General features: G+C 42.8%; 1 protein-coding gene across 1 annotated transcript in view; it reads right to left on the minus strand.

The window, feature by feature from the left end:
- The window catches only part of LOC111965187 (DNA repair protein XRCC1), a 27303-nt gene continuing 4608 nt past the window's right edge, over nt 1-22695 (minus strand). The window contains exons 5-17 of the mRNA XM_023989217.2: nt 20264-20338; nt 14418-14541; nt 14126-14226; nt 13178-13346; nt 12750-13005; nt 11929-12045; nt 6851-6935; nt 6578-6686; nt 3875-3914; nt 2888-3024; nt 2517-2607; nt 2199-2274; nt 1-142 (exon numbers count right to left, since the gene is read on the minus strand). Of these exons, the coding sequence (XP_023844985.1) occupies nt 35-142; nt 2199-2274; nt 2517-2607; nt 2888-3024; nt 3875-3914; nt 6578-6686; nt 6851-6935; nt 11929-12045; nt 12750-13005; nt 13178-13346; nt 14126-14226; nt 14418-14541; nt 20264-20338 (1488 nt within the window). The 3' untranslated portion in view covers nt 1-34. The remainder of the gene's footprint in view (nt 143-2198; nt 2275-2516; nt 2608-2887; nt 3025-3874; nt 3915-6577; nt 6687-6850; nt 6936-11928; nt 12046-12749; nt 13006-13177; nt 13347-14125; nt 14227-14417; nt 14542-20263; nt 20339-22695) is intronic.

Consider the following 22695-nt stretch of genomic DNA (forward strand, 5'->3'; position numbering starts at 1 on the left):
TGTGTGTGTGTGAGCATGTTAGCAAATGCAAGTCTCAAGGGACAACAGTGTAGGGCTGATACGGCAGCATCTTCTGTCGATCGTTGACGGCAAAAATCCATGTGGGTTTGACAAAGCTTAAATTACCATTCTCCATCAGTGCCTGTGGCAGAGAGGGAGAGAGAAAGCGAGAGGAAAATATGTCAGGAGGTGGGAATCTGTTTAAAAATAAAGGGCTACAGAGACTGAACCCTTTGAGCGCATGAGGGTTCGCCAGCCAATATTTAAAATGGTACACCAAATAGGTCAACAACATATATATTTCAAACGCTCGTGACTTGGCAGAAGCACTTTCCATTGCAAATGAGCTGGCGTGGAACACAGATGTCCGTGTCGCAGACCTACATCAAAAGGCAACTAACCACGCATGTCCAATACCAAATCAAACATCAGTGATGCACGAAAAAGGCCCTGAGGTAGGTAAACAGCACATCAAAAGTATTCCTAAAATTATCCATGTCCTAGAATCCGTCCTTTTTGGGATATTTAAAAATATATATAAATAATACTTAGGCCGTACAAAGTTGAATGAATGTTTAACGGATGCCACGCCTCACTTTTCTCCACAGCCCGAAAAAAATTAAAAATAATAATCAGATGTTCTATTTTTTGGCCAATATACGCAGCTCTTTGTTTATAATGCACTGTCCGCTCTGCCTTGAGGCTTTCCCAAMTTGATGCCCAAGAGACCAAACAGCCTCAGATCACACGCTCAGATCATGTTCGAGCCTCGGATTGGATAGTGAAACACACACACTGGCACCTGCAGGCGACGTGCAGATGTTTAATTTCTCTCTCATGCGGTCATGGCTGAAGCCAGCGCAAATTCCTACTATTTATGTGTCCAGGTTAAACATGGGACGTCCCTCATTATAAAAAAACAGTCGGTTAAATTCATGGTTATTGCGTCATTTTCAGATCTATTAGAAGCGATTAATAGACGAAACAACAATGTAATTTAACCAATTGACTGGTAGTAGGCCAACCGATAACACCACGACGGAATGCGTTTGAAGTGATGACGCGCCGCCGAGAACAGCTAGCGTGTCCAGCAAAGTACATCGCCAGTGGCACACACATGCTTGTCGTGGCAGCCAGACYAGACAGTCAAAGGAGGATGCGGTGAGCAAAATTACTGGMCTCGAATTGAMCCACGCTTCATCTATTTARATMGATGCTTCTAATTGTGCATGTTATAAAACTATTTTTTTGTGGTTGATGATGAAAGGTTATACTCTATGGCTGGATTTATGTATTCTTTTCCAAAGCTACATTCATTTGGCGGACCGAACTTGATTGACCCTCTTTCTACCAGGCCTAGTCTATGAGAGGGTCTAATAATATGTGTATGAACATTTTGTTAACGCCTCGGCTATAGAGATGCATTCAGGTAATGTACTCATTATTGTGCATCAACATTTCAATTTGATTACAATGATTTATTGTTAATCATTCTTGAATTTGGTAGGCTATACAATGAAGTAGATTAACGAACTGATAATACATTCATACATTACTTTGTTTTCAATCATTTTTGAAAATGATAGGATATCGCATTCTATCATACATCCGATGTGAATAATGTTAATTTGTGTATTAATAATAATAATAATAATGATCTGAAAATCAGTCTGAAATTGAATATTTCGCCTAGTGTTCATGTCCATATAGCCTTGGACAGTGTGGTAAAGTACTGTTATTCCTTACCCACCTAATGATTATTATTTTATTTATTTTTCCCACTCGTTCGCCTCACTTTTCTGGGGGAAAAATACGTTAAAACAGTGAATCAATTTTGTCTGGCCTCATCTAGGAAAAATGTACTACTTATTTCACTTAAGATGATCATGTGATAGCTAGAGTGGCAATGTTATTTCATTCCAAGCCTTTCAAAGTGGAAAATACCATTATCCATTTCTCTGTCTCTTTTTGGGAGCAGACTATGAATTGAACACTTTACATAGATGACTAGCATTCTAACTCCCTGGAGTCGTTACCTTTTTACAAAGAGATGATACCTTTATAAGTGTGTGTGTTACACAAATCATGTTCGTGGTGTGTGAGTGTGCGCCTGCCTGCTTGTGTATCGCACTCTCATAGTTGTGTGTGTTTAACATCAAGAGGTCTTTCGAAGGAAACAAAAGGGAGGTCACACTCACGTCTTCAAAGGAGTCGTGCCATCCCTCGCCGGTAACGACAAACTGGACCTTTTCACTCATGTAGTCCTCCACCTCCCTGAAGAGAGAGGGAGATGAACAAAGACAGAGAGCGAGAGATATAGAGAGGGGAAGAGGAGGAAGAGTGAGAAAGCTACCCGTCTCGCCGGAGATCCCAAACACTGTTTTATAAAGGTACAATGACACACAAGCCCTCATCCGCTGATCACTTGTATTACCTCAAAAAGTACRCGTAAAGTACTACTGTTACAGGAAAATCTGCCCTACTCTCATTCTGTAGTCAGTCTCTCTTCTCCCTACCCGTTGAAGGCGATGATGTACCGCAGGAGTAGGCGCCTGTCATTGTTGGGGAACTTGCCGTAGAGGAAGAATCGCTTTCCAGTTAGGAAATCTAAAGGGRAGTAAGAAAATGAAAGATCCGCATGAGAGAAAGACTCCCTGCATAGCATTACAGTAATCATCATTGTTCATCACTGATGGGAAAAAGAGAAGAAATCGTCTGCAATTTGACAACTTAACGTTTGTGAGCGTTTTTCAAACCAGCATGGCTTACAGAAAAGTACTTCATTGATGTTAAATAACATGAACAATTAGCAAGAACAAACTGACACACACAGCCAGCACAGACTATACAGAGAGAGGCAGACAAGGTCAGACAGACAGAGACAGACCTGGTAACTCAGGGATGGGCTTGTCCTCCTCGGCCTCAGCGTCAGTGTTCTCGTCCGTCGACRCTCCAAAAGGGTCCTCCTCCTTCACTCCTTTTCTCTCCTTCTCTCCTTCCTTCTGCCGACTCGCGCTCTCCACCCTGCCGACGAGAGAGAGAAAAGTTGTTTATGCAATGGGGGTTATGAAACTACTGATTGATGCTCTGCTGGTGTCCTTGAATGAAGAGACACCACACCTGTTCATTCTGTTGTGATGCCGCACAACAAATACAACTGACAGAATCAGACATTTCTGCCCACATACAAAACAAACACCCACGCTCTCTTCAGATTACCGAAAGAGAGCGTTTCAGTATGGCGGAGTTTAAGACTTGTATTGATGCTCTACTACAAAAGTCCTTTCCACCAACAAGCTCGGCAATTCATTTACATTCACGACGACAGCGCAATCCGACAACTAATGAATCAAAATGAGAACACTCTCTCTCCGTCGATCTCTCTCCAACCTACCTACACCCGCCTTAAACAGATGGAAGAATTATATATGGCGAGTTGGCAAACCCAGTAAAATAACAAACGTGTAATTATAACCATGATGAGCAACAAGAGGATCAAGGTATCATGGTCCCAGACCTTTGTGCTGTCTTGCAACTCTATTGCCATTGGGCACTCCATGGCCATTGGGCAACTCCTATGGCCATTGGGCAACTCCTATGGCCATTGGGCAACTCCTATGGCCATTGGGCAACTCCTATGGCCATTGGGCAACTACTATGGTCATTGGGCAACTACTATGGTCATTGGGCAACTCCTATGGCCATTGGGCAACTCCTATGGTCATTGGGCAACTCCGACAGCACAGAGATCTGAAACCAGGCTAGGGCAGAGGCACTGTCAACCCAGAGGTCCTGCAGTAGGACATGGCTTCGACCCCCGCTACAGTCAAATATGAACACTATCCCATTCATGTTCATTGGTGATGTTAGTTACCTCTTCAGCTCGTCCTCCGTGTCCATGCCAGACTCATCTTCTGTGGGAGACAGGATAATAACAACATGTTATTACATCAGAAGAACATAACCTACATCAGAAGCATACCATCTTACTAACCTACATCAGAAGCATACCATCTTACTAACCTACATCAGAAGCGTACCATCTTACTAACCTACATCGGGTCATAACTTAAGTCTATACTACGCTGTAGAAAAGTATGTAAGTGCTTCACCCATACCTCTCTAAGCTTTGCTCTTCCAATATAAAAAGGCCTTGTACTTAGGCCCTAGTTAAAGGTTTCCTTAATACTGTTAATATGTATTTTCCAACCAGCGCAGATGAAGGAGACAAGTAAAATAAGCTACTTCTAGACTATTGAGACCCTTCATTCGTCTTCCCTCTTTCCAGGTATGTGATGAGTTAGTAAAGACGTTCTCGTCGCACTAATGCGCCCGGACCACTTACTCCTGGCCTCGCATTACCATAGAAATTAGAATCATGCACAAGTCTCTCGGCAGCGGTTGCTCTACGCAAGTGCTTCTTTCTTTTGTCCTCTCGACACGCATCCCTCTCTTCCTGTCCTTTTAATGGCTGCTTTGTCAATCCGTCCATTCCTRCATGCAATTCATTAAAGCAGTCTTTTCCCAACTTCTCTCCCTCTGTCCATTTCACCCTCTTTCATGTCCATCCTCTTCAGTCGTTGTGGTGTTAGTCTTTCTTTCTTCCTCGGCTAGCTACTAGAGCAAATGTATTAAGACCATCGAGCGATTTCATTCACTACATGGCCGTAGAAATACATGTACGGCAATTATGACTCTGGCAGGAAAAGYTGACGAAACGAGTCTCTGGAAACGAGTATGGCCAGAGAGTATGTTCCTTTCTCCTATCCAACACCATGTCAGAGTCCTTCCATTCCGACACACGTGATTCAGCTGCTATCAAAAGTGTGTAGTCGTCTGTTGTGAGCACCATTAGCTCACGAGAAAACTGGCAGCAATGATTTACGCAGGTTTATAAATAAGTGGAGAGAATAATGTCCGCTACACAAYTTAGTATCTGTTCTGTTGTTCGTTTCAAAAGCAYTGCTGCACTGAATATCTGAAGTGATCCTGACTGGTTTGACTACAGCCTCAATGTTTAGGATGATAAACATGTCACCCTCAGAATCCTCTATACCCCCATCAGTCAAAATAACACTCTCTTAGCTCATTGCTCCATTTCCTCTATCCTGGTTGTCCACTTACATTTGAMTCATTTAGCAGACGCTCTTATCCAGAGCGACTTACAGTAGTGAGTTCATACATTTCCATACTTCCCCTCCTTCCCAATCTGTTCATCCCTCCTCTCACCTCTATGTCTCAGGTGTAGCAGGAATCTCTCTTAAGACATCTTGAGACTACTCTGCTAGCGCCTCTAACTGCACTACAGACATACTGCCCTAGCTAGCAGTTGATCCTCAACGTTAGGCCCATCTCCCGTGGTAGTGTTTATTTACTATTATTTACCTTGAACAGGGAAGTCGTAGGGAGTGAAATCCAATTAAAGTTTGTCAATAACATTTGAATGAAAGAATGAGCAAATGAATGATCGAACAAATGAATGAACTAATTAATGAACTAATATTTTAATGTCCCATATGTTGCCAAGCAGATTTCCCTACGGAACATTAAAGCATTAATTCATTCACGCATTAACTAATTCATTCATACATTCAACCCCAGGAAAAACCAAGAGACAGTGGTTGTGGGTGATGCATTTTGATCAGTGATTATGTCTGTAACATAACCCAGGTGTATGTTAGAGCTGGGTAAATTTACCATTTTTTTCTCTAACGATAAATCAGTGATAAATTACAGTAAAAAAACATTTGGGGAGGTGATAGAGCTGGGCTAAATGGACAAAAWATTATATTGCGATAAGGGAGTTTGCAATTCGCATGTTGAGTGCAGGAATGTCCACCAGAGCTATTGCCAGATAATTTTATGTTCATTTCTCTAATATAAGCCATCTCCAACGTTGTTTTAGAGAATTTGGCAGTACGTCCAACCGGCATCACAACCGCAGACCACGTGTATGGCGTCGTGTGGGCGAGTTTTTTGCGGATGTCAAAGTTGTAAACAGAGTGCCCCATGGTGGCAGGGGAGTTATGGTATGGGCAGGCATAAGCTACGGACAACGAGCACAATTGAATTTTATCGATGGCAATGTGAATGCTCAAAAAAAACGTGACGAGATCCTGAGGCCCATTTTTTTTTAAGGCATCTTAAAAAAAGTCAAGTGAAATCCATAGATTAGGGCCTTATGAATTTATTTCAATTGACTGATTTCCTCATACCAACTGTAACTCAGTAAGATCAATGAAATTGATGTGTTTGCATTTTTGTTCAGTATAGAACAGTAGTTCCTTTGAAAACTGTATTTTTCCCGCATTAGCATTTTGAGCAACGGTCATATGCTTGTGCTTCTCAGAATTAATCTCTCGCTCCTCCGTGCGCACAGTGGGGAGAGGGAGTGAGAGTCAGCAGCTGACAGCGAAACAAGGACAGGCGGATACTTTTATAACAGGAATCGAGATAATACATAGGMTATTACTGTTGACCAAATGATTTTAAAACAATCTAGAGGAACGCTGTGTAGCAAAATCAGTCATTTTAGGTTTATCGCCCCAGCTCTAATGGAGGTGTGTATAATGGAAACCTGGTTCATCTGCGTCTGTGGAGCCACCATACAGATCCTCCTCCTCTTTCTTGATGGGGGTCTTTCTGGGAGTGGGTTGCCTTTCTTCTTCTCTCCTCTTTTGTGGKGTCTGTCAACGACGGAGAGGGCAGTATCAGGGTTGGAATAAAACAAATACAATCATGTAAATCAGAACAATTACAATTACTTGAAGCAGAATAGTTTTTTTCTTCTTCTTAGGTAATCATGTCATGTCATACTGCTAGGTCATGGAACGGTTTAAGTAGCCCGTACCCTCCTCTCTTTTTCCTCCTCACTCTCCTCATCCTCCTCTACGTCGCTCCTCTCCGAGCTGGACTCCGCTCCGTCCATCAGGTACCTGGCAGAAAGAGAGGAATGCGGGAAAGAAGAGAAAGATCGTATTAAATAAAGAAATACAAAAAAAGGGGTGAGGGGAAAAGAAGCAAAACATCTGACTGGGTAAACAAGAAGAGTCCCACTAGATGTGCAGCAAATGGATGATCACACTGGCTGGAATTCTGCGCAAAGGTTCAAATGTTGGAAGAACACAACAAAGGCTAGCCAGACACAGAACAGTAACAGACTGCACACACACACACCACAGTCACATGTCTCACACACGGTACCAGAAATCAGCACCATGGACAGCACAGTCAATGCATCCACATACTTCCCTCTTCCTGTTAAGTGGATTTGTTTGACACTTGGGGGTGGTTCTGTCCCCTACAATTATGTATTTGCAGAATGTACATTTAACTGGGTGTTATAGACAAAAACTAAATTAACTGATGCGATACCGATAAATAGATCAATAAGTTTATAACATTCATGTGCACCAGTTTTTTTGTATTACGCTTTAAACTACTACTACTAGTTTGATGATTGTAGCCATCACGTGTCCCATTAACAATCACCCATATTAACTAAATGTATTTCATTTCAAACTTCACATTTCTCTAGTATAGGCTACTTATCGTAATGAACGATATCAGCAAAATGTCTGCTTTAAGTGACCACTATGGTCGATGTCGATAATGTTTGGTTTACCGTTCCAGCTCTAATGTAAATATACATTTGACACACTACTGTAAATGTAATTGTACATGTTGTTTTGCAAATGTTAGAAGTGCTACGACGCAAACAGGGCGGAAACACAAACATGTATGCACTACCTTGAATTTGATGAGCTATGTTCTGTGAGGAATTCAAAGGCGGTCGAACTAAGTAAGTGTGTGGATCTGACGTTACGTTATTTTACTGGGCCTACATCTACCTCCMTACCATCAATAGAACGTGACATATTGTCTACTGCAGTATCAAAGTCCTTTACTGACAAGACAAATGCCCTTGTTGGAATGGAACCAGGCCATTCACACCAGTAAATAGGTTTTGAGACACCCATCGAGGTGTGTCGGTGTGTCAGTGCCCTCCGAGCCACCCCACAGAGAGGGACTGAGAGGGTCCTATGACGGGCGAGCCTGGCAGTGTGGTGGCAGTGCCCTTGAGGGAAAGTCCTTAACCTGGTCCGCTCAGGCACYACTAAACGGCTAACGTGCACTATGAAAAAGTTAAGTGGCTTAAATTGCATTAGATTAGGCTGTCCGTGAAGCGAATACATGACAGAATAAAACAATACGTCTGGATGAGGAGAAAGAGGTGCGGCGGAAAAGCGTGTGGCTGTGGCACCCGGGTGAAATGGAGCCTCAGCCTCGACAGCGGCGGTGCTAACCCTCTCTCTCACACACACACACACACGCACGCCACTTCATTCTCAATCAAAGATGCATTACCTTTTCCACACACACTCTCCAGCCCCTCAAGTCACCAAGACGACCGCTAAGATGAAATACGGCTATCAAGGGTCATCACTACTCACACTGTTACTGCTCTATTCTGTGCTTCGATTCCTCATATCCTACAGCACGGTTTAGATTAAAAATGAAAAAGTTGAGGGTTTCCTAATGTAGTGTTMCGGGTGCACACACACACACACACGACTGGCTAWATGCTTAGCTTACGGGTTCTGAGACTCTCTGAGCTTCTCAATCCTCTTAGGACACTTCACTTCATATGCAGTATGGCGAATTACCTAAAGAAATGTATTGAATTGAGTTAAGGAATATAATTCTCAAAGCTCTACRAGAGGGTAGGTCCTAAAGGAAAACTTATCCTCCCTCTATGGAGAGCAGTGCGCAAGAGTGATTTGTTTCCCTCTGCACTCAGAGGTCCCCGGAAGGCTACGTATTTCATCTGAATTGTGTGGGAAAATAATATTAGTCTCGACTTCAGGGCCAAAAAAGKATTAAAGCAGATAAAAACATTTACTGTATGACCATGAGCACTATTAATACGTTAATGTGTCTTTTTGATTAATTACTTCTACAATAAATCAGATTGAACAATATGTCTGATTGTTGATTCAGGTAAGTTACAAGCCAAGGGCAGACTAAATATCAAATAATAAAAGTAGCAAAATTATAGAGGACTAGCATTGTGGTTTTGAATAGGTAGCCACTGTATTCTCTAGGCTACTGTATTCAAATGCACCTTTATTGGCGACAATGACGACAGCACTGTGACCCATTCATGTTCATTACGATCATAATTGGTTCAATATTTTTTAGTTTATTTAACTAGGCAAGTCAGTTAAGAACAAATTCTTATTTACAATGACGGTCTACCAAAAGGCCTCCTGGGGGGGGACGGGGAATTACGCACAATCTGAGGGGAGGAATAAAGTTCTATTGGATCAGTTAAATTTGTCCTTTCATACYAAAATTCTAATTATGAAAAGGTCAAGGGCTTTACTGGAGGAAAATGGTTATTTGCACAACACCAGTTCTTCATCACGATTTGTTATCTAAGGTAATAATGGTAAAGGGYAAAAAACTATTTAGGGAATAGAGTGCAATTTGGGACGRAACATAGGTCTGTGATAACTAAAAGGGAATCTAAAAAGGTTTCCGAGGCACTTCKGATGTTACCGACGGACGGAACCTTCAATAATCTACACTAACGCAAAGTTTACTTATTTATTCCACATTCATTCCATTGTGTTGCCGGTTTATCTTGATGCCACTTGAGGGAAGCGTGCGGCCCTCCTCTCCTCTTCTCTGTCCCTCCTTTCATTTTGAAGTGGTCTCTAAAGGACAAAAGGCCCAAAACATTTAGATGCATAGCAGTGTTCGTCTGGTTTGAGTTGGCCTGTGTGTTTGTGTACGACCGTGCGACAACTGTCTCTCTGTGTTTGAGTATGCGTGTGTGTCTACGTCTCTGTGTGTGTGTCTCTGTGTGTGTGTGTGTGTGTGTGTGTGTGTGTGTGTGTGTGTGTGTGTATGAGCACTAGTCTTCTTCAAAGGAAGTGGACCCTTCAATTACCCATAGCAGATGCAGCTTTTAAATAAGAAATAAATCATTAGAGCTCCGCACTCCAAACAAGAGCTGCACAATGGAGACGAGATGGCTTGGATGGATGGATGGATGAGGAACGAGGATAGACGAGTGGAAGGCGAGAGGGATTCTCTATAAAAAAAGGAGAGTGGTTTAGGGAGATGGTGAGCAGTCTACAGCAGAGGTCTGTAAACACAGACAAATAATGGTGGTAGTGTGTGTGTGTGTGTGTGTGTGTGTGTGTGTGTGTGTGTGTGTGTGTGTGCGTCCCAATGTAGAATTCTGATGCTAACGCAGAGAAAAATACACACAATTAGCGTGTTAATACCTCAACAGTGTTAATTGGACTTATTTCCGCAACACCCTCTTACAATAGAACTTGATCATTTCGCACACCGCTTTCAAATTAGATGAGCGGATATTCATTTGTTTCTGAGGGTCAATTACACAGACATGATGTCAATACTGACTAAAGAAAATGAGCGCATAGTACAGGAGTAGAGAAATGTGTAGAAAAACATGGGAGGTGACTGATGCAGGCAGCAATCACTGAGACCTGACCTAGCCTAGAAAGTACCAGACCTGCGTTCAAATACATGCATATTTTCACTGAACAAAAATATAAACGCAACCTGTAAAGTGTTGGTCCCATGTTTCATGAGCTGAAATAAAAGATCCCCAAAAATGTTCAGACCCACAAAAAGCTTATTTCTCTCAAATTTTGTGCACAAATTTGTTTACATCCCTGTTAATGAGCATTTCTCCTTTGCCAAGGTAATCCATCCACCTGGCAGGTGTGGTATATTAAGAAGCTGATTAAGCAGCATGATCATTACACAGGTGCACCAGTTTTGTCACACAACCACGCCAGCGCAGGATGTCCACATATGGCTTCTTCACCTGCGAGATTGTCTGAGGGGGGTGCTGAGGAGTATTTATGTCTGTAATGAAGCACTTTTTGTGGAAAAACTAGTCTGATTGGCTGGGCCTGGCTCCCAAGTGGGTGGGCCTATGTCTGCCCAGGCACATCCATGGATGCACCCCTGTCCAGTCGTGAAAGCCATAGATTAGGGCCTAATGAATTTATTTCAATTGACTGATTTCCTTATATGAACTGTAACTCAGTAAAATCATTTAAATTGTTGCATGTTTCGCTTATAAGTATTTAGAAATACACCTTTCTGTGTATTTGAGTAGTTTGAAATACACAGCCCAAAACAATAACTTTAAATATAAGTAGTTGTAAATGCATGTCAATACTTTCCAAAATGTAACTTGTATTTAAAAAACATTTTTTGTCTAAACACGTCGTTCAAAATGTATTTGAAATTAGGTCTTATTGAGCTACAAACAGTATTTGAAACCAGGTCTGGTAACTACCCGTGGAAGCAGTGATTTCACCTCAGGTGACAGACGAGAAGTGAAGACCTTATGTGAAAGACATTTTCACTTTGAAGAGAGGTGCGGTAAGAACCCCTCAAATACCCTTTTCATATTATCTGAGGCCTTGCTCTGACTAACTCGAGATTCAGCCATGTATTCTTCAATACACAGTTTTGATTGAAGAGAGATCTTTATTGAGTCCGCTTGTAGTGACAAGAAATATTAGTAGAACTGAATACATCACAGCAGGCCTCAGCTCTTCAAGATAACATTATTCAGTGAGCTGCATGGGTAGAGTTAAAGCCTTGGCAATAGGTGCTTATAAACACCATTAACTGCCAACTTCACTTCATTCGCTCAATTCAAAGAAGCTTTCTGATAGAGAATGGGTGGCAATGAGTCAAAGGACCCATTTATTTGAAGCAGACTTAACAACACAGTCTACCTTCCTCCCCTCTCTCTCTGCCACCCTCCCCCTCATTCTGCCTCCCTCAGTCTCCCCCTCCCTCCGCCTCGTTCTGCATCCCTCAGTCTCCCCCTCGTTCTGCCTCCCTCAGTCTCCCCCTTCCTCCCCTTACCGTTTGAAGGAGATCTTCTGCTTCCTCTTGTGGCAGTCCAGCACCCACTCCTTCCGGACGATGACGCCCCCTGCTGACTTCACCTGGCTGTACTTGGGGGTGTTGGAGAAGGCACAGCTGGATGAAGCAGATGATAAACCCTTGGTTAGCAAAGCTGTGTCTCAGATGGCACTCTATTCCCTATATCGTGCACTACTTTCGACCAGGGTCCCAAGTGACCATGGCTACATCCAAAATATGGCACCCTATTCCTTGTATAGTGCAATAAATAGGGTGCCATATGGGATGCAGGCACTGGAAGGAAGCCAGGGACAGCCCACTACTACTATGGCAGAGTGTGATTAGGGTGATATGGTCTGCTTTGCTTTGCATGCTGTTATCGTGATACTCCTCTAGTTACACTAGTCTTGGTTGTATATGAGATAGAGAATATACTTGATAATATTACTCCTAGAAACATCACTACCACTATAATACTAGCCCCATTGTTGGTTGTATTCCACACAATTCCTGTCTCTTATACACATCTAGATGTGTATAAGAGACAGAGTCTTGGTTGTATATGAGATAGAGAATATACTTGATAATATTACTCCTAGAAACATCACTACCACTATAATACTAGCCCCATTGTTGGTTGTATTCCACACAATTCTTGTTGACCTGTTTCCAATATGTTCTTACCTCACTCTATTACCATTTTCATGCATCTTTAAATTACCAATATGATTTCAGATTACAATGAGAACCCAACTTAAGAGTACTTCCCAAACTACTACCTTCCAGTCCCAGCACCCTCTATCTCCATCTCCTCCACTCACATGAGGTGTGTGGCGTCAGGGGTCCAGTCAGAGTGGTACTTGGCCCCCATGGCCAGGGCCTTGTCCCTCAGGTCCCCCCGGAAGGGGTTCTGGAAGCCGCTCAGCACAAACACCACCCCCTCCATGATCTTGTTGAGGGGAACGGTGGCCTCGGAGGAGCTGTACTGGGCTTTGGAGGGTTTGGATCTGGGCTTGGCTTCTGGTTTGGACAGGCTCTCTTTCTTCTTGGTGTCTGGGGTTTTCTGGGCAGGGGTGACTGGTGTGAAAAGAATGACAGAGGTGAGGAGAGGGGAAAATAAGAATATATAACTATCAGGGTATTTGCATCGATTTATTAAACTTACTTTATTCACACAAGGTGAAAAATGTGTAGAGTGAGTCAGTGAGTGGCTGGCTGGAAGGCTGACTGACTTGCAGGGTGTCTTTACCTTTGGCAGCAATGGGGCTGGGAGTACTGGCTGTGCTGGGTTTGGCCTTGGGTTTGGGGGTGGTAGTGCCCCGTTCAGGAGAGGCCATAGGGCTGGGTTTCTTTGAGGGGGGCGGAGCAAGGGCAGTCTGGCGCTCTTTAGTGAACTCAAACTTCCTCTTCACTGCTGCCTAGGTAAAAGGAGAGAGGATGGATAAAGCAATTTGTCCTTATGGTAAAACCATGAGAGAAATACGTACTCAAAGAGCAAAGCAGTTGAGAACACTCACTTTTCAATTAAGAAAACAAGAAATTTAGAAAGAAAACTGCTTATAATTTCTATAAGTGGGATAACTGACAAAAATGAGCAGAGAAAACAAGCAAACAAATGCAGGTCCTAATTATGTTAACACTTATGTAAATGAATGTGTAAGTGAGTAACATCGCCTCTCGCTTGAAAGAATGATCCATCTCCCTCTGGAAAAATGTACCACAAGCAAACATATGCCTCCATACTGTCATCTCTTTTCACTATCGATGATTTACAATGTTTACATTAAATCTATACTACATTAGCTACGAGGGCGCAGTCTACCGAACACAGCCGCAGGGCAAAAAAAAAAAGAATCACCTTGTACCTCTTTTTAAAGAAATCAATATGGTGTCTGCCTTTCAAATGGCACCCTATTCCCTATATTGTGCACTACTTTTGACCAAGGCCCATAAGGCGCTTGGCAAAACTAGTGCACCATATAGGAATAGAATAAGGTGCCATTTGAGACATAACTAGTATCATAGCCTGGAGATTCAGGTCAGTCCGCACTAGCCTGGAAGGACATAATGAATGATTCACCATCAGTTCTGGTCTTAGAGAAGCCAATGATGCATCACTATGGGCTCTGATCAAAAGTAGTGCACTATATAGGGCTAACGGTGCCATTTGGGATGCAGTCCAAGCCTTGGTCCTTACCTGTGGTGGGGGAGAGTTGGAGGATGGTGGGGCTGAGGAGTGGCCAGACCCAGACTGCAGGGCGGCACCTGCATAGCTGAGCTTCTCAGTCTGTGGCGAAACTGTGGGGGGAGAAGAGGTGACGAGACCGAGAGAAGTTGGGAAATATTGTTTCACATTTCTCACCCCACCAGCAGACCCTATGCTGCTTTTCGCTCACGGAGCTCAATCACGCCACATCAATGCGCACTAATAAACATGCAATCTGAAATTAGCTGTAACTAGGCCTTTAGCTTGAATACAGTAGTAGTACCCTTGAGCGCTGGGCTGGCTTTGGAGGTGCTCTCTCTGTTGAAGAAGAGGCTGCCTGGCTGTAGACTGGGGCAAGCCGAGGGGGACTCATCCTTCACCCGGAACTGGCCCAGCTTGGTCAACTTCTGTCAGGGGGCAAGAAAGACAGTGTTGTGAGAGAGTCTGATCAGTCAGTCATGTTAGGAAAGCACAGGACAGTGCATATAAACATAATTTTTGATGGTATAAATTCCAGTTCACTCAAATCAAAGAAAGTTTAGCATAAACGTTGTCTACTCTCTAGATGAGTCCACAGTCTAGCCCATCTGTTGTGTGGACCCAGCTATATGCCTAAATCCCAAATGAATGGGAAAGACAAACACCATCTAATAAAGAAATAAAACAGTGCCCATTAATTTGCGAATGAAGCATATTACTGGATCTGCGCAACAGATGGTGCCATATGGACTTACAATGCAATCAGTCTAATCTAATCAGACCTCAACATTAAAATCAGCCTTAATCTAAAATTGAATTTTTGAATTGTATTCCTCAATCTATACACAATACCTCAAAATGACAAAGCGAAAAACAGATTTTTGGATTTTTTTGCAAACTTAATTTTAAAAAATTAAAATAAATACCCTATTTACATAAGTATTCAGACCCTTTCTAAAGACTTGAAATTGAACTCAGGTGCATCCTGTTTCCATTGTGATCATCCTTGAGATTGTTCTACAACTTGCAGTCCAACTGCGGTAAATTCAATTGATTGGACATGATTTGGTAAGGCACACACCTAGTCTATATAGGTGTGTGCATGTCAGAGCAAAAACCAAGCCATGACGTCAAAGGAATTGCACGTAGAGCTCCGAGACAGGATTGTGTCAGGATTGTGTCTGCAGCATTAAAGGTCCCCAAGAACACAGTGGCCTCCACCATTCTTAAACGAAAGAAGTTTGGAACCACCAAGACTTTTCCTGGGCTGGCTGCAGGGCCAAACTGATCATTCAGGGGAGAAGGGCCTTGGTCGGGGAGGTGACCAAGAACCCGATGTTCACTCTGACCGAGCTCCAGATTTCCTCTGTGGAGATGGGAGAACCTTCCAGATGGACAACCATCTCTGCAGCACTCCACCAATCAGGCCTTTATGGTAGAGCGTCCAGACGGAAGCCACTCCTCAGTAAAAGGCACAACAGCCTGCTTGGAGTTCGATTTAAAAAAGAGACACCCAAAGGACTCACAGACCATGAGAAACAAGATTCTCTCGTCTGATATAACCAAGATTGAACTCTTTGGCCTGAATGCCAAGCATCACATCTGGAGGAAACCTGGCACCGTACCTACAGTGAAGCATTGTGGTGGCAGCATCATGCTGTGGGGATGGTTTTTAGAGGCAGGGACTGGGAGGCTAGTCAGGATCGAGGGAAAAATGAACGGAGCAAAGTACAGAGATCCTTGATGAAAACCTGCTCCAGAGCGTTCAGGACCTCAGACTTTGGCGAAGATTCACCTTCCAACAGGACAACAACCCTAAGCACTGTCACGACAAGGCCCTTTGGGGGTGTACATCGCGGCTCCCCCTCTCTCGCTCCCACCACAAGTTTTATGACTTTACGATAGGACATAAATTCCTGGCAGAACCCCCCGGTCATGCAGAAAGAGAGAGGAAATAAACCTATGTAACAAATAGCTTCTCGTTGTTCAACTCCTATTGCCCAAATTGGAGGAATAAACAATATTTCAATTTTTGAGAAAGTGGGAATGGTCAGCGGGTATTTAAAGAACAATCCGTTCTAAAATGTTTTATTTTGTGACATCAGGAAGGATGGTAGCACAGAATAACGGTAGCTTTGGAAGTGTACATTTCTCAGTTATTAGTTTTCAACCTGAATGTTGTGTAAAATATATGATTGAATATGAAACTGTGTGTGAGAAGATGTAATGTCATGTTGGCCTTCTAAACGAGATACTTGTTTAGTTATAAAGTTAACTAGTCAGTGGCCACATCCCCGTGAGCCCAGACATTACATCAGGCGTCATAGAATCGCCACTTTTTCCACAGAGTATAAAACACACTTCCTACAAAATATACAGTTGAAGTCGGAAGTTTACATACACCTTAGCCAAATACATTTCAACTCAGTTTTTCACAATTCCTGACATTTAATCCTAGTAAAAAGTTAGGATCACCACTTTATTTTAAGAATGTGAAATGTCAGAATAATAGTAGAGAGAATGATTTATTTCAGCTTTTATTCCTTTCATCACATTCGTAGTGGGTTACAAGTTTACATACACTCAATTCGTATTTGGTAGCATAGCCTTTAAATTGTTTAACTTGGGTCAAACGTTTCGGGTAGCCTTCCACAAGCTTCCCACAATAAGTTGGGTGAATTTTGGCCCATTCCTCCTGACAGAGCTGGTGTAACTGAGTCAGGTTTGTAGGCCTCCCGGCTCGCACACACCTTTTCAGTTCTGCCCACAAATGTTCTATTGGATTGAGGTCAGGGCTTTGTGATGGCCACTCTAATACCTTGACTTTGTTGTCCTTAATAATTCGGGTCATTGTCCATTTGGAAGACCCATTTGCGACCAAGCTTTAACTTCCTTACTGATGTCTTGAGATTCAATATATCCACATCATTTTCCACCCTCATCATGCAATCTATTTTGTGAAGTGCACCAGTCCCTCCTGCAACAAAGCACCCCCACAACATGATGCTGCCACCCCTGTGCTTCACGGTTGGGATGGTGTTCTCCGGATTGCAAGCCTTCCCCTTTTTCCTCCAAACATAACGATGTTCATTATGGCCAAACAGTTCTGTTTTTGTTTCATCAGACCAGATGACAAAAAGTACGATCTTTGTCCCCATGTGCAGTTGCAAACCGTAGTCTGGCTTTTTTATGGCGGTTTTGGAGCAGTGGCTTCTTCCTTGCTGAGCGGCCTTTCAGGTTATGTCGATATAGGACTTGTTTTACTGTGGATATAGATACTTTTGTACCGGTTTCCTCCAGCATCTTCACAAGATCCTTTGTTCGTTGTTCTGGGATTGATTTGCACTTTTGATTTGCACTTGTTTACCAGAAACTATGATGAACTCGACAGGACAATCGAGTGTTTTCAACGGAGAGACAACAAAGACATACAAGCGTAAATATGTACATTGCAATTTCTTTCAGAATGAGCGGACATTCATGTGCAAAGTATTAACATGTCCATGAGTACAATTATCCCCGATGTGTAGTGAATCCATTTTGTCTTTCCCGCTCTCTCAGTCCCCACCCTTTTCCTTTGTCTACCAAGCAGTCATATCGGCTTCGTCCGCTAGGGACTTTTTCTTTGTATCATGTAGTAACCCAAATATCTACTGTTTGTTTGTTATGTAATTCTGTGTGATTATTTAGTTAGTAAATAAATAATTAAGCCAATTTGTATATCGCTGATCCATGATTTAGGCTAGGGTTTGTGCAGATATCCAAGGGTTTGCGACGTTCAGTAATGAGAACTGATGAGGTAATAATAACAATTCATTAATAAGCGACTGTTTTGATATGAAAATATCTAAAGAGTTATATTCGGGAAATTGGCACTCTATAAACAACATTTTTCTGTGGTACCCCAACTTCCTAGTTAATCAAAGTTTACATGATTAGTTTAATCACGTAATAACAATTACACAGAGAATTGATTTGATAAATAAAAGTCTTCACATTTAATGATAGTCCAGACAAGACAGCACATAGCCAAGACAACGCAGGAGTGGCTTCAGGACAAGTCTCTGAATGTCCTTGAGAGGCCCAGCCAGAGGGTGGACTTGAACCCGATCGAACATCTCTGGAGAGACCTGAAAATAGCTGTGCTGTGACGCGCCACATCCAACCTGACAGAGCTTGAGAGGATCTGCGGAGAAGAATGGGAGAAACTCCCCAAATACAGGTGTGCCAAACTTGTAGCGTCATACCCAAGAAGACTCGAGTTTGTAATAGCTGTCAAAGGTGCTTCAAAGTACTGAGTAAAGGGTTTGAATACTTATGTAAATGTGATATTTCAGTTTTTGTATTTTTATACATTTGCTAAAATGTCTAAAAACCGGTTTTCGCTTTGTCATTATGGGGTATCATGTATAGATTGATGAGGGGGAAAAAACTATTTAATACATTTTAGAATAAGGCTGTAACAAAATGTGGAAAAAGTCAAGAGGTCTGAATACGTTCCAAATGCAGTGTATATGTAAGAGCACTTTAAAAGGTCAGAAAACATATAATTCAACTCGAGTTGAACTCTGCAATCATTTGGGCTTTATAATATAAACTCAGCCAAAAAAGAAAACGTCCTCTCACTGTCAACTGTGTTTATTTTCAGCAAACTTAACATGTGTAAATAGTTGTATGAACATTACAAGATTCAACAACAGACATTAACTGAACAAGTTCCACAGACATGTGACTAACAGAAAATGAATAATGTGTCCCTGAAAAAGGGGGGGGTAAAAATCAAAAGTAACAGTCAGTATCAGGTGTGGCCACCAGCTGCATTAAGTACTGCAGTGCCTCTCCTCCTCATGGACTGCACCAGATTTGCCAGTTCATGCTGTGAGATGTTACCCCACTAAGGCACCTGCAAGCTCCTGGACATTTCTGGGGGGAATGGTCCTAGCCCTCACCCTCCAATCGAACAGGTCCCAGACGTGCTCAATGGGATTGAGATCCGGGCTCTTCGCTGGCCATGGCAGAACACTGACATTCCTGTCTTGCAGGAAATCACGCACAGAGCGAGCAGTATGGCTGGTGGCATTGTCATGCTGGAGGGTCATGTCAGGATGAGCCTGCAGGAAGGGTACCACATGAGGGAGGAGGATGTCTTCCCTGTAACGCACAGCACAGCATTGAGATTGCCTGCAATGACAACAAGCTCAGTCCGATGATGCTGTGACACAGTGCCCCAGACCATGACGGAAACTCCACCTCCAGAGTACAGGCCTCGGTGTAACGCTCATTCCTTCAACGATAAACGTGAATCCGACCATCACCTCTAGTGAGACAAAACCACGACTCATCAGTGAAGAGCACTCTTTGCCAGTCCTGTCTGGTCCAGCGACGGTGGGTTTGTGCCCCGTTGTTAATGTCTGGTGAGGACCTGCCTTACAACAGGCCTACAAGCCCTCAGTCCAGCCTCTCTCAGCCTATTGCGGACAGTCTGAGCACTGATGGAGGGATTGTGCGTTCCTGGTGTAACTCGGGCAGTTCTTGTTGCCATCCTGTACCTGTCCTGCAGGTGTGATGTTTGGATGTACCGATCCTGTACAGGTGTTGTTACACGTGGTCTGCCACTGTGAGGACGATCAGCTGTCCGTCCGGTCTCCCTGTAGCGCTGTCTTAGGCGTCTCACAGTACAGACATTGCAATTTATTGCCCTGGCCACATCTGCAGTCCTCATGCCTCCTTGCAACATGTCTAAGGCACGTTCACGCAGATGAGCAGGGACCCTAGCCATCTTTCTTTTGGTGTTTTTCAGAGTCAGTAGAAAGGCCTCTTTAGTGTCCTAAGTTTTCATAACTGGGACCTTAATTGCCTATCGTCTGTAAGCTGTTAGTGTCTTAACGACCGTTCCACAGGTGCATGTTCATGAATTGTTTATGGTTCATTGAACAAGCATGGGAAACAGTGTTTAAACCCTTTACAATGAAAATCCATGAAGTTAGTTGGATTTTTACGAATTATCTTTGAAAGACAGGGTCCTGAAAAGGGGACGTTTATTTTTTTGCTGAGTTTAGTTATAAACTGAATGAGTCTATTGAGTCTTAGTCTCAGTGGAGAATGGGTTATGTAGAAGAAGGTTAAAGATGGCGGCTGAGCTTCTCTTACCGGTGTTGTGGTTGGTGGATCACTTTTGTCTGGTGGTGAATGGAACTTCACGAAGGCCACTCCGTATGCTATGCTCTGAGGGTGGAAAATGTCATTTGTCGTCATGTCATTCCAACCGGAATCATTTTCATAAGTGTATACAATAGGAACTGTGCTGAGACTAGGGCTGTGACAGTCACTGAATAACTGTGTAGCTGACGGTTATGGAAGAAGACTGTCATCTACATTCATTTTAGGATTTATAAAATGTTTTATTAACTTCATTTTCATGCAGATAAATTTGACCTAATAGTGGGAGTGTTCACTAATGATTCTAAGCAAATATTTTGCTAATGGTGTCTACTAAATGTTCTACATCTCCTCTTTCCAACTGTCCTTTGATGTTTGAGCAGCTAATCCCTAGACGCGCGGGGGTGTAGAGCGCTATAGGCTATGGCACTTCAGTAAAAAAGCTTTGATGTGTGGACTTTCTTTTATACAACGCACGTTTTCATTGCTTGCTAGTAAATAAATAAATTGTTATTTAAAAAAATAAAGTTGCATGTGTCTGGCTATTCATTAATTATTCAACAGCGGTCGACAAGGTTGTTCTGGCTCCGAGGCCTATAATGCACTAATGTGTCAAATGGACAATGCGCCAATCCTGTCCAACCTGGCATGGTATAACTTGATACGTAATCTTTCCTTCATTTATAGACTAATCAACGCTGATCAGGCCCGTTCCTGGCCGATATGCTGCCCTAGGCGAGACAAAAAAAATTCCAAAGTAGAATAGTAACCTGGGCTATATATACACACAGTGTCGTCCGCAATGCACTTTTATGAATACCCATGTGGTAGCCTACCATTTTTAAAACAAGCAATTTACCGTCAATCCCTGCCTCTCATTATTACATTAATTTCTGTTAATGCATGTACTAATCACAGTAATTTACCGTTCTAATTCTCGGAGTAGAAACGTTTGCGGAGATCACAACTTGCAACACTTGTGAGAAATACGTTTTGGTTGATTTCATACCATCATATACACACTCCATCTGAGAAATGAGCATGTGTCTGGTTTCTCTGTCCTGTTAATGTTGACGGAGCACGCACGCCTGAGCACTGATAGAAATGCACTACATGACCAAAAGTATGTGGACACCTTTTCATTGAACATCTCATTCCAAAATCATGGGCATTAATATGGAGTCGGTCCCCCCTTTGCTGCTATACAGCCTCCACTCTTCTGAGAAGGCTTTCCACTAGATGTTGGAACATTGCTGCGTGGACTTGCTTCCATTCAGCCACAAGAGCATTAGTGAGGTCGGGCGATTAGGCCGTGATTTTAGGCTTGTGTGCCTGCTCGGCCATGGAAACCCATTTCATGAAGCTCCTGATGAACAGTTATTGTGCTGACATTGCTTCCAAAGGCAGTTTGGAACTCACTAGTGAGTGTGTCGGCACTCGGTGGTCCTGTTCTGAGAGCTTGTGTTGGCCTACCACTTCGCGGCTAAGCCGTTGTTGCTCCTAGACGTTTTCACTTCACAATAACAGCACTTACAGTTGACCAGGGCAGCTCTAGCAGGGCAGACATTTTACGAACTGACTTTGTTGGAAAGGTGGCATCCTATGGCGGTGCCAAGTTGAAAGTCACTGCGCTCTTCAGTAAGGCCGTTCTTCTGCCAATGTTTGTCTATGGAGATTGCATGCCTATGTACTCAATTTCATACATCTGTCAGCAACGGGTGTGGCTGAAATAGCCGAATCCTCTAATTTTAAGGGGTGTTCACATACTTTTGCATATATCGCGTACATGTCCTGCTTCTTGTAAATGTCAAAAGGTAGGAAAGTGCCCAGCTGGGCTTCTCAGTAATTTTTTCTTCACCTCCCACAGTAGGAAGTCAACAAAGTATTTTTTTATATTTTTATTTTATTTTGTTACATCCATTCAAATTATAATAGTTCCTCTCAATATTTGAGAAATCTTTCCAACACTCTCCCCCTCGATAATCAGCGTTGTTGATAAATAGGCTGTTGTGTTTATTTGTTTCTATTTTAAGGATTGTCAATGTAATCTTCATATTATAGCATACCTGTCCCTTTCATACTTCCCTTCATTCACTAGGCAGGTGGCCTAGTGGTTAGAGCGTTGGACTAGTAACCGAAAGGTTGCAAGATCGAATTCCTGAGCTGACAAGGTAAAAACCTGTCATTCTGCCCCTGAACAAGGCAGTTAACCCACTGTTCCTAGGCCGTCATTGAAAATAAGAATTTGTACTTAACTGGCTTGACTAGTTAAATAAAGGTCAAATAAAAAAATAACTCTCGGTAGGCCTACTCTCGGTAGGCCTAGGTTTTTTTTATACGTGTTAAGGCCAAGGTTTTTAAGGAAAGGAGAAATATTTTCTTGTGTCTGACATACGCTGGTGGCTTTGAGTGACAGGTGCTTT

The sequence above is a fragment of the Salvelinus sp. IW2-2015 genome, linkage group LG6.1 (genome assembly GCF_002910315.2).
Source record: "Salvelinus sp. IW2-2015 linkage group LG6.1, ASM291031v2, whole genome shotgun sequence".
NCBI classification, from domain to species: Eukaryota; Metazoa; Chordata; class Actinopteri; order Salmoniformes; family Salmonidae; genus Salvelinus; species Salvelinus sp. IW2-2015.